The sequence below is a fragment of the Balaenoptera acutorostrata genome, chromosome 2, assembly GCF_949987535.1.
Source record: "Balaenoptera acutorostrata chromosome 2, mBalAcu1.1, whole genome shotgun sequence".
Lineage (NCBI taxonomy): Eukaryota > Metazoa > Chordata > Mammalia > Artiodactyla > Balaenopteridae > Balaenoptera > Balaenoptera acutorostrata.
The window spans coordinates 7,164,140-7,176,796 of record NC_080065.1 but is presented as its reverse complement, the minus strand read 5'-3'; the positions used below and the strand labels follow the sequence as shown (position 1 = coordinate 7,176,796).

The window sequence follows — 12,657 nt, the reverse complement described above, 5'->3', positions numbered from 1 at the left end:
TCCTGGACTCCCAGGTCTCTGCCCCGCGGAGATTCACGAGCTGGGATCCCATCCGCGACACCGCGCGCACCTTTGACACGCTGCGCGCACACGTGGATGGGGAGGGCTCGGGGAGGCAAGGGGTTCCCACCAGCGGAGCAGTTTTCCTGTTCTTGTAACTTAGAAAGGAGAAGGGCTGTGGACCCTTGCGGTCCTTTGGGGAGCCTCCTTCACTTCACGTGGGGCGGGAGACAGCACATTGCACCCAGCTCCATCCTCCCTGCCCCGAGCCAGCCGAAGAGGTGGGAGGCTGAGGACTGCAGCCACGCAGTGTGGCCGCTGTGGCTTTGTGAGGCCGCGGAGAAGCAGGTGGACACGCGGCTCGAGAGGGTCACGGCCAGCCGCCTCGCAGGAGCAGTCTAGTAAGAAAGGCAGGGGCTCTCCTGCTTGGACAAATAAAGCTTGGGTTTGCTGCCCACTTAATCAGGGACAAAAAAATCATCGGTATTCTGGGCAAGAGAGAAATGTATCTCACATTTCAGAGGACAGCACAACAACTTTTAAAATTAAGATCTATTTTCCCAATTCAACTGTTAAAATGACAATCCACAAGGATTGAGGTATATAATACAGGTTCATTCTTCTGTGTTTGTCACACTGATCGTTTTGCTTCACAGACTAAATAAATAACTAATGTGAACTTGTTTCTCCTTTTGCAGCAAAAAACAAAACAGCCAAGATTTACTGAGTGTTTTAGCCCATGTACTGGGCTAAGAGCTTTTACGTGGATTCCCTCAACAAATCCTGGCCTTGTGTTGCCCTGATTACGTACAGGTGGGAGTACCAATGCGGCAGCTCAGCCCACACCTTCGACCAGGTGCAAGCTGGCAGGCATGGGCTATGCCGCTCTAGTCCCTTATCATGCTAAGTCCACTCCACCAAAGGACTTGGAGGCAGAAGAGCTGTGGGTTGGGAACTGGGAAACTTTGTCCCACCCGGACCATAGACACCTGCGGGCTGGTTTGTCATCAGGCTCCTGCAACTGGCTAGGGGTGAAGCAGGAACCCTGCAGGCGCCCCTCTTGTCCTCCTCAGGGGTCTCCCAGCAAGGACGCATGGCATTAGCTTCACTGCCAGGCTTTCTATTGTCTCCCAAAGCTTTCTCTTTCAGAGGAAATATAAATATCAAAAGATATGAGATGTATAAATCAAATAGTTCAGTAAGATGGGGGCCTCTGGGTTTTCTGGGGTGACCTGGGTGCCCTCACTGTGTTCTCTACAGGCTGTTCCCACACACCACTTCCAGTCTCCCCTAGACTGACCCTGTTGCTCCTGAGCTGTGCCTTTTCTTTCAGCACACAAAGCTGTTGACAGAGTGTACTTGTAAAATTCTACACCAATGAGTTAAGTACAGAATATAAGATGGAGAAGAATCCAGAGACCTTGTTGGCTCTGGATTCCTGACAACCAGGAAGACAGACTGTAGGGAGGAGGGGGAGGCCAAGGGAGAGAAACAGTGGGCTGAACAGGGGACCTACCGGAAAAACTAGTAACATACAAATATATATACATTTATAATCTTGCTTAAGGAAACCCGACACCCATTTAAAAATCTTTCTTGGAAGGAATCCATCCGCATGAAGGAGGAGCATCAGAGACATAACTATGAAGGTTCTGGGGGAGAAGCAGGGCCCTGGTCCAGCGTGAAGGAAGGAAGGCAGAGTGATGGGGGTGTCTCAGGTGGCATTGGTGGGAGGAGGGGGTGGCCATTGCCTGAGCCCATCTCTGAGGTCTGAGGTCCTGGGCCAGGAGTGTGGGCTGGAGAAGAAGAAAGCTGGAGGAGACAGGAGGTGATGTAAAATCACATCCCGCGAGGGACCAGATGCCCAGGGAAGGGTGTCAGGACTGCCTGCCACCCTGGGCGGCCACGGAAGCCGGTGGCCGTACGTTCAGAGTGAGAACGTGGGCTTGTGAGCTTCTGGCAGCATCAAGCTCCCGAGCTCCACAAGCAGCAGAGTGAGTGATGAGAGAGGTGTCGCCGGGCTGGGTTTTCTGGGCAAGTGGAGTTGGACAAGGGGGTTAAAGCCTGGACACCTGGTGAGACAGGAGGACACCTTGAGCATGGATCTATCTGGGAGCCCGGGAGCTGCAAAGACAAAGAGGCCATGGCCAGGGAAGGGTGTTTGGAACCAAGGTCTCACAGAGGCAGCAGGTAGGAGGCAGGAGAGGGCTCAGCTGCCCCAACAGAGGCCACAGAAGCACAGCTCAAACATGGGAGGGAGCTCTTCCCCTTCACATGGAAGGCTGGGCTGGAGACATGGGGCGGAGGGGGGCAGCTCTGCCCCAGGGAGTCATCCGGGATTCTGTCCCGTGACTCCACATGCTTTGTCGGGGCTGCAGCTGACTAAGGCCAGCTCTGCTACTGCTCAGGAGAGGGGACAGGAGGGGAGGAAGGAGCACTTCTGCAGGAGCGCTTCTGAAGGCACCTGCATCTCTTCCGCTCGCATCTCATTGGCTGACGAGGATCTAGGAGGGGGATGGGGAACGTCCACCAGGGCGTCCGTGCGTGAGCATGAGTGTGAGAGTGTGTGTGAGCGTGGGTGTGTGAGTGTGTGTGTCTGGGGTTCTATTAACAGAGACAAGAAAGAGGAAATGTGCGTGGAGGAGCACAGTCTGGCCGTCCTTGCTGACGGCAGGAGCGAGAGGCGGGGACGGGACTGGAGAGTCAGGCAAGCGGTATCACTCACACGGATGTTAATGGCCTCAGGTGGCGCTGGTGACCGAAAGCGTCTGATGAGACCTCAGTCCCTAAAGCTGTGGCTCATCAAGAATAATACAAGCTCTCTTACTCTTGGGGCAGATCTTGAAGGAGACTGGCCTAGGGCGGGTACTTTACGTGAGAGACACGTGGAAGCATACAAATAAGGCTTATTACGGATTACGGGACAGTTCACGAAGCAGCATTTCTCAATGGCAGCATCCAAACAGGACCGGCTGGGCTCACCTACAAGACCCCCCCAAGGGAGAGGGGGGGTCACAGAGCTTCGTACTTAGGGCACACGTCTGCGTGTTTTCTCTTTGTCAACTCACAGCCGAGGAAACCGAGGCACCAGGAGGTGAAGCCACTTTCCCGAGACGACGCCGCAGGCCTGGAGTTCTTGCCCTGGCCCGTGGGACCCTGGTTCACCCCTGAACTCTACAAGCATTTACTGAGGGACAGGCACAGCTATCGTCCCTCAGGATATGTCAGTGGACAAAACCAACATCTGACCCTGGAGAGACTTTCTGGAATCAATAAGCGTGAAAATTCTGTACCAGGAACAAACAGACACAAGAGATGATGATGATAGTCATGGATAATGGTTGAGAGTAAGGACAGTTTTGCCCGACCACGTAAGGTACGCTAGAGTTCTATCGCTGAAATCCAATAACCAATAATCCCATCCAATCAGTGACCTTTGTGGAAAGTGACATTTCTGGTGCACTTACACGGGACCAGACGCTGGTAGAAGCAGCCTGCCATCTGGAGTAACACTGAACAGACAGCAGCCGGGCATGGCTTAAATGCCTTTGCTAAGGGTTCAGCACAAGGAGGAAGCCCAGGAGAAGGAGGGGAGGGGAACCCCCAGCTCTCTCCCCGCACCACGGGGCGGAGGCCGTCCTCGGAGAAGCAGCGGCTGCTGGCTACCACAGCTGCCTCTGCTTCCCCTGCCCACTCAGGGCCACCAGCCTCTCCTGCATCCGGGGCTGAGTCCTGCACGGTTTGGAGATGCAGAGGGGCCTATTCAGGGTGTCCCGACCACCACTTCGCATCTGAGTTATGGGATGCTTAAAATCACGAAGCTGGAAGCCGAGGAGTGGGTGACTTAGCCCGGGGCTGGGGTTGAGTGTTCTCTTGAGTCCACTGTAATGAGCTTCACCAAGCCCACCTGGGCAGCTTGGACTGCAAGGGGATGAGCCACTCACACGATTCCAGGGAGCGATTCCATGCAAGAACTAAATATTCCCAATCAGCCTGAGCTTTAGCATTCCGATGGATTTAGTCCCAAGTCACCAGTAACTTTAGTCTCCCCTGTACATAAAAGTCACACACACACACACACACACACACCCTTCTTAGTCTAAATTAGTGAGGTTTTTCGACTTTTCAACACTGTTGACTAGTTGCCTTGAGGCACCCTGGATTCCTCTGCCTTAGCAAGAACTCGGTGCAATATGGAAAGACAACCCCAGTGCCTGCAGCAGCGCTCCTAACATCCTTCTCCCCAAGGCTCCTTGGAGATGTATGATCAGAGGTCACAGTGAGGTCCACGCTGTGTCACCTGGAACACAGGTGCAGAACCGGCTGTCCGGGGAGAAGGGGTCAAGTTGGTGCAACACCTCAGCGGACCTGGGGAGCCCTGGCTGTCTGGCCCCTTGTTTCTTTCGGACAGGAGGTTCATTTTGCAGAAATGGTGCTGTGCTATATCCTCTCTTGGCCGACCAGGGGCTTCATTTCCTAAACCATCCTGGATGGTGTTCACTTGGTGTGTCGCTTCAGGCACAGAAGGAACCCATGGTGGCTGGGCTTCTGTCTGCCATGGGGCCCTGCACAGACCATGGGGGCGCCCGGCTGGCTGCAGGATCGCTGACAGGTGAAGCGAGGACCAGGGTGGACATCAGTTCCAGGAGCTCCTTCGGTCCCAGAAGAACCCCCAGGGGGGCCTCGAATGCCTCGGTGGGTGATGGGCCTCAGGCGCTAAATTCCTTTCGCAAATACTGACCCATCTCTCTCTCTCATTACCAGGCTGTGGGGCGTGGTAGCCGAGGAGCCCGACTGAGTCGGGCCACTGGCCCTCTGAGGGAGGACAGATCTTCCCAGGGAGGCACCCCCACTCACAGCGGCGGGGGGCAAGGTTGCGGCCTCTCAGATGCTGGCCTGTGTCCTCCATCTCTACCCTAAGTGAGGGACCAGGGACCCACAAACTCAGAGAGAAGGGAGACAGTGCCTCCCTCCCTCTTGGGTTTTACTGTCTCTGGGAGAGGCATCCAGATTTCTGCTTTTGAGGCTCAGCTCAGCAGAGCCAGCTCTTGTGGGTCTTTAAAATCAAGACGTATGAGATCACATGTTGTGGCGAGTACCTCCGCTGTCTGAAGGGTCTAGCGGGCCTTTCATCCAGTAAATACGTTACTCAGATGATTTCCACAGCCCCTCTGTGAAGATGAAGCAAGTGAGAAGCAGACGGACTACGGACAAGCGCAGGGAGTGATGGCTGAGGAGGGCAGGGCAGGACCACGGCTGCCTCCTTGGGGTCCTTCCCAACCCCCGTGTCAGGGAACCTGAGCTTTCTTCAGAAACGTGGAGAGGCGGCAGTACTGGGGACAGGTGAGTGGGGTGACAGAGCCCTGCTTCCTGTGGCCCGTCCCACACATATGCAGCGTCCACATTCCCTCTACAGCCTGGACAGGCCTCGCCAGCGGGTTCTTCTAACAGGTTTCACTCAATAAGAAAAGGAAACACCAGCGAAGGGGATAGAGGCTGCGAGGGAAAGCGTTCTTATGTCCACAGCACACCATCCCTCCCACAGCCTGCACTGAGTAAGACAGAACAAGCGCCATCTACTACGAGACCTTCGCTCCCACTGACAAGGCTTTGCAGGCTATTTCCAGTCCCAGCGCACTTTATTTGGCTCACCTGTTCAGGCAGTTCTTGTTCCTTTTGCCTCTGCTGTCACGGATTATGTGGCAGTGGTTGGCACTTCTGTTCCCCAGACTCAGGAGCACCAAGGCCTCAGCATTATATCTGCAAAACCCTGACACCCATTCAGAGGAACATGGCAGTTCTTACCTGGGGGGACAGGCGGACACTTTGCAAGGCACGACCCCTGTGACAGGCCGGGCGTCGGGGCTGCAGAATGATGCGTTCACCGGGAACCTCAGGTCTCTGTAGCAGCCGGCTCTCGTGGTCATCTGCCCTGTGAGAGAGCGGGGTGCACAGTGAAGACTCACAAACATGCCCCCTGGTAAAAGGCAGGCGAAGCGCTAATGAAATCTCTTGAAAAAAAAATCTTTACTGTATTGGCACGTCTTTGCATTAATGACCTTTGGCTGACTACTAATGTTCTACTTTTCTGGCCTGTCTTGATGAATTTTATCAGTGAATTGCATCAGTTCTAAGCTGGCTTGTATCTTCCTCCTACCTTTTAACATCTTGTAACGTGTGTCTTGCTATGGGTGCCAACATGTATTTGAGGAAACAATCTTTTGGTTCTTTTCTGTTGTTTCCAGAATTGGAAACACCAGCCATTTTTTCAAAACAAACACATAGTAAGTACATTCACTTGTGTTTCTAAGTGAGAGGGCACAACAGGAAATGAACGGTAATAAACCAGAAAGAAATACAGACAACAAAGTGATAAGTGCTTCAGCAGCAGAGAATTCACAGAGCAAAATGCCTCCAGGGTCGCAGCCGGACGGTGACCTTTTCACAATACTGGCTTGGATGTTGCCTCAAATGAGGTCAACGGAAATGAAAGGTGGTCTGATTCTCAGCCTCCATTTATATCCCCAGGGCTACTCAGGCTTTCTGAGCATCCCTCAATATGTTCGATATTTCAATTCATTAAATTTACTAAAAAGGGTACCAATGGAACTTCCCTGGCAGTCCAGTGGTTAAGATTCTGCACTTCCAATGCAAGGGGCGCAGGTTCGATCCCTGGTTGGGGAACTAAGATCCCACAGGCCATGGGGCATGGCCAAAAAATAAATAATTTTTAAAAAAGGAACCATTACTTACAGCAGGGTACTTAGACTAGTCAAAATCACAGAGACAGAAAGTAGAAGGGTGGTTGCCAGGGGATGGGGGATGAGGGGGTGGGGAGGTGTCCATGGGCACAGTTTCAGTTTGGGAAGATGGAAAAGATCTGGAGATGGATGGTGGTGACATGTGCACAACAATATGAATGTGCTTAATACCACTGAACCGTGCATTCAAAACTGGTTAAAATGGTAAATTTTATACCATATATATTTTACCACAATACAAAAGGACTGTAAAATAGATATATATCTTGAAGGATGATGTTAAGGAGTTCATTCAGTGAAGAGGAACAAAAAAAAGAAAGAAAAAGAACCAAACCAGTGTTGATTTTAAAAATTAACACAATTAATATTAAGATTTAAAATGATTTTTATTGCTGTGCTTGGAAAATGGACGGAGTCCTGCTGTCCATGAGGCCCATCTGTTTTACTTCCTCTGCAGTCAAGGCTGCACTGCTCAGAATGACCTGCATCCAATTTGGTCCCCACAGGCAAATGACCAGAGGTGTCTCATAAAGGAAGGGACCCAAGACATCGTTTCAGAGGACCAAAGCCACAGGCTGGCAACTCCAGGCTCAACAGCATCTAATGCTCGGTTCTCTATGAAACCGAGTCCCTTACTTAAAGAACACTAAAAGTCTGACATTTGGCTTTGCTTTGTCAAAAGGAATAAGGCAAGTCGATGGGGAAAGTTCCCTGCTCTAGAGAATCAGTTTCCTTGATCAGTAGAGGGAAAAGAGGCCTCCTGGGTCCCAAGCACAGATCTCATGCATCTGAGCCCCAGACAACTTCCTGCCTTGGGTATGGTCCTGTCGGTGCTGATGGAGGACATCAGAGGTGACATAGGACCCTTGTGGTTTTGTGCGATTATTCAGCTCTCTGCCAACTTGACACAATCATATTTTAACCAAGTTAAACAGTTTTTATTTGATGCACCCCAGTGTGGATTTCACAACTGTATCTTCCTGATTTTAATGGTCTCTCATCAGGAACGGCATATTAAAAGTGACTTTGATAAAGGTCATGGAATATTTCTGCAGAAATATAAGAAAATTTACTTAAACAGGTTGAGAATCTTGAAAGTGAGTATTTCTATGAAAGAACAAGATTTAAGTCACATACAGCAAATGTCCCTGGGCAGTAACGGGAAGAAGGTCAAGGTGAACCTCAGTCCCACGAGGCAGAAGAATGAAAATAAAAAGGAATATTTCCAGGCTCTGCTAAGACCGAAGCTGTGACATTTGTTCTGATATATAGATTTAGTAAAATCAAAGATGGGCTTGGTGACCTGTGTAGCAAGGCCACGGAGCCCTCGTGGCCACAGCTCTCCTGGGGACGGGGGGGAGCCAAGAGGCACGTCAGGTAACGCAACCCACTGACACCTCCTGCTGGGCTTCACCGTGGAAGGAAGCACATATCGGAAATCCATCTCTTTCAGTGTCCTTGATGTGGTACCGAGCCAGCTGTGTGCCCTGTCACTACGTCACACACAGGACAGATGCAAACACGCAGTGATGGGCACTGGAGGAGGGTCCCTCACGTCTTACACGCCAAGCCTTGCACAGGTTCGCCCTCGTCCACTTTCCTGGAGGTGCTTTCCTGGGCATCACCCTGACTGCACGTGGCGATGGATTACTGACCCGCCGTCTCCTGCCCCGCACCCACTCTTAGCCCCGAAGTCCCCAGGCTGCCTCCTGGACTCACAGACCTGGCCGTCTAACAGATGCACAAATACATAAACATCCATTTCAGAGCAGGCTTCTTCCAGCCCCCCTGCCCGGGGTTCTGTGGTCTCTGTGTGGTCAAGGGATCAGTCTTGGAGTCCCCTGCCCCCCACCCCCATGCCTTACTCCAGGCATTCCTCCTCCAAGTCCAGCTGTTGGACTGATACCACGGATATTTCCTTCACATACGCGCGCGCACACACACACACACGCTCATGCCACTCCCAGGTTAAAAGTCTGTTTTTCTCTTTTTAAGCTGGAGACTTCCCAGCCTTGTCCTCCAGCCCTGCTGCATCCCTCTCATGCCGACATCGCCCCTGGTCCTCTGACTCCCAGCTGTCTCTCCACCTGGAATGCTGTCCTCCACTGCCACCCCTGACACACCTGGCGGAAGTTTTCTCGTCCCTTTAAGGAAGACCCACATGCCCCTGCCTCTGAACTCTCGTGCTCCCTGACTTGAGAGCACATCTGAATTCTCTGGTAGTTTAAACACAGAATCCCGGCCACCTCAGAGCCTTGGATTCAGCAGGCGTGGGGTGGGGACTGTGGATTTACATTTCTAACCGATGCCCAGGTGCTGCTGGCACTGCTGCCCTGCGGACTACACTTTGAGAACCGCGGCTCTACGCAGTATCCGAAGCCACCACTTTTACGTCTCAGGTTACACAGCTGTGATATACACGTAGTAAGAAATAAATACCTGGTCTTTGCCCCTGGTTCTTGGCACACAGCTCCAAGAACCTTTGGAGTGGCTTTTGTGTGCTGCTGAGCTGGCGGGTGGTGGGGTCCCTACGCAGCTTATGGACGGGGCTGGTCCCCAGAAGCATCAAGGCGTGATTAGAGGGTTTCAGCCCAATCCTGGGCCTCTGGGGAGGGGAAAGGGGCTGGGAATTTAGTTCAGTTACCAATGACCAATGATTTAATCAATCCTGTGTAATGAAATCTCCATGGAGACCCCGTGTAATGAAATCTCCATGGAAACTCCTAAACAACGGGGTTCAGAGAGCTTCCAGGAGGATGGCATACCCCAGCTTCATGGAGTCCGGAACCCTTCCCGACCTCTCCCTGTGTACCTCTTCATCTCGCCGTTCCCTGGCGTCTTTTACAATAAACCAGTGACAGTAAGTAAGTAAAGTGCCTTCCTTAGGTCTGTGAGCTGGTGTAGAAAATTATTGAAACTGAAATGGGGGGGGGAGAGTGTAGAACCCACACCTTTGTAGCCAAGTCAGACAGAAGTGTGGGTGCCCTGGCATGCAAATGGCATCTGAAGTGGGAGCAGTGCTGTGGGACTGAGCCCTTCACCTGTGGGGTCTGACGGTGACTCTAGGTAGTTAGTACCGGAGTTAGATTAATGCAGGACACCCCGTTGGAGGTTGGAAAATCCGGCAATGGTTGTTGTTGTGGACAAAACCCACACATTTGGTGTCCAGAGTGTTGTGAGTAAAGACAGTTCCTGCCAGGCTAGCCCAGGTTTGTGCTCATTTGTCCTAGAAAAATGGTAAGCAACCCTTTTCCCTCTCAATAGCATCCAGGTTTGGGTAAGACATTATATGGTGAACCTAATGTCAAAGTTCAGTGGACATATAGGTGTCATCCCTTAGATCAAATTTCCCGAGAGCGGAGAGTACAGCCTGCCTGGATTGATTTGTTCCCACACTTATTAGGCAGTTTTTCAGCCATCGGCCAATTTCATTATATTCAGTAACTTCTAAGCTCCAGCAAGTTAATACTGTCAGCTCTCCTGGTTCAAGGGTTCCGAATCTGCTGACTCAACCAACTACAGATGGAAAAAAATCAGAAAAAAAATCCCAGAAAGTTCTAAAAAATCAAACTTGAATTTGCCTTGTGCCAGCAACCATTTACCTAGCATTTACCATGTATTTACAACTATTTAGGTAGCATTTACGTTATATTAGGTATTATAAGCCATCTAGAGATGATTTTAAGTATGTGGGGGGATGTGCATAGGTTATTTGCAAATACCACCTCATTTTACATAAGGGACTTGAGCATCTGCAGATTTTGGTATCCATGGGGGTTCCTGGAACCAACAGGGAAGGATGACGGTAGTGAGTTAATAATACTTGGCAAAAAAACCCATCCAAGTAAGGGTATATTCTCTTCTTTATGCAGTACTTAGGATGAACTAGGCACAGGTTTGATGACTCACCCATGTATCAATGCAGAGACGAAATCTGAATCAATGTTTTATGAGTCTACTTTTCCACTTGCTAACAGGGAATAAGAGACTATTAAATTAGAAGAAATAAACACATGTCATTTTAAAGCTGTTCTGTAGGGAATTTTGTGAACTCCATTAAGTTAAATCTTGCAAAATTAAGCTAGATAATCTTAATGACCCAATTTACATGAGGACCTACTGAACAAGAGTACCATTTTCTAAAACTGTTGGTGGTCAGTTCTAATAGTGGAGAAGGAAAATTAATCTTTTCTCTCCACTTATATGACAATTTAAAAGTCCATTTTTAAATTCTTTAACCAAAGTCTTCTGGCTTTTTAGGTGTGACTCTATGAATAATGTCTTCAGTTTGGTTTCCAGTTTTGAGATTGAAGACGTGTGAAATTCAATCCTTATGCTGAAGTCTTAACAAAGAATCAGGCCTTAATGATCACTGATGGTCCTGAGTGAGGTACAGGCTCTCGATCAAGCAAATAGGAAATTGTTTTTCTTTGAAATAGAAACAGAAGTTTACTTTATTAACGTATTCATTTTTCTTTCTTAGTGGAGACGTTTGTTTGACCTTGGTGTCAGCCAAGTCCCAAACTTTTACCCGTTAATTGGATAAGAGGGAAATCTAGATCTAGTCATTCATGGACTAACTTAGTAACAACGTGATAGAAAAAATATCACCTAAAGAAAAACACTGAATTTGTCCAATGCATGTCCAAGTTCTGACTCTGCCAGTTAATTTTTTTAGCTGGTGACACTGGAGACCTTTCATTTTTCTTAGCGGGACACTACTGACATTTTAGGTACCAGTATTACTTGTGCAGCATGCTTGTCATATCGTGAGACTTTTAGCACCCCTGGATCTGCCCACTAGATGCTGGTAGCAACCCATCCCCACTCATCATGGCAACTAAAATGCCTGCGCACATTTCCAAATGCTCCTTCTGAAGGACAGTTCCATCTTCAATTGAGGACACTGATAGGCCACAAGCAGATAAGGAAGAAAGTATATGATTAGGAGAAGAAAGGGAAAATGTAGAGTGTTGCCTGGAAATTTTAAGCAATTAGTGGAAGTAGAACGAAACAGGAGAATGGTCATCAGGTTCACAGCAAAATTCACTTAAGAAAATGACAATGACAAAAACGCTATAAAACAGAATTTACGGTGTGGAGCTAAAAGTAAGATTCAGAGGGTATTTTCACGGCCTTAAATACTTATATTGATAAAAATAGGTATGAATGGAAATAAATGAAGCCAATACTTAATTACAGCGTTAGAAGAAAGGATAGATCAAGGAAGCAGAAAGAAGGAACTGATATAGATTGGAACAAAAGTCAATATATTAGAAAATGAACAGACATCAATATATTTGGATGCAGACAAAAATGTGAGCCACAAGTTAATATGTTAGGGAAGAGAAAACGGTGAATCCAAGAGCTGATATTTTGGGGGAGGGGGCTATCTTCAAGCATAACAACCTACAGCCCAGCTCACTCCTCTCTTTCGTGCTCTCCCCTCGATTACAGGGGCTCCCTGTCAGCACTGCAGTCTTTACATCTCTTGTCTATGAGGCTGTCGGGGCGATCCCACCAATGAGAAGTACGAGCGCAGGATGTGGACAGAGCCACAGCGTCATGTCCCTGGCAGAGAGGATATAAACATCGGCTTTGGCAGATGTGAGGTCTGCAGTAGTCTCCAGACATTTTCCTGGGAATCACCTGCTCCAATGCTGGCTTAACTCTAATCCTCACCAGGAATTTCTGGAATGTTCCACACCTTCCACCTCTTTAATAGCCAGAGCAACTCTGAGAGCTACATGGGTCTCTCTCTGACCTTTACTCCTCCAACCTCTCCAGCTATTTTGTAAGCACATGATCCTTTATATTAAAAACCTTCCTGCTTGAAATACCTCGTGTGGTTTCTGCTTTCCTGGCTAAACTGTCACTGACATACTAACTTAATGAA

General features: G+C 49.4%; 1 protein-coding gene across 3 annotated transcripts in view; it reads right to left on the bottom strand.

Annotated features, from left to right (window-relative positions):
• The window catches only part of ADAMTS16 (ADAM metallopeptidase with thrombospondin type 1 motif 16), a 157,481-nt gene that overhangs the window by 44,882 nt on the left and 99,942 nt on the right, over positions 1-12,657 (bottom strand). For all 3 annotated transcript variants that reach the window (XM_057540804.1, XM_057540803.1, XM_057540806.1), the window contains one exon: positions 5,806-5,932. In XM_057540804.1, the coding sequence (XP_057396787.1) occupies positions 5,806-5,932 (127 nt within the window). The remainder of the gene's footprint in view (positions 1-5,805; positions 5,933-12,657) is intronic.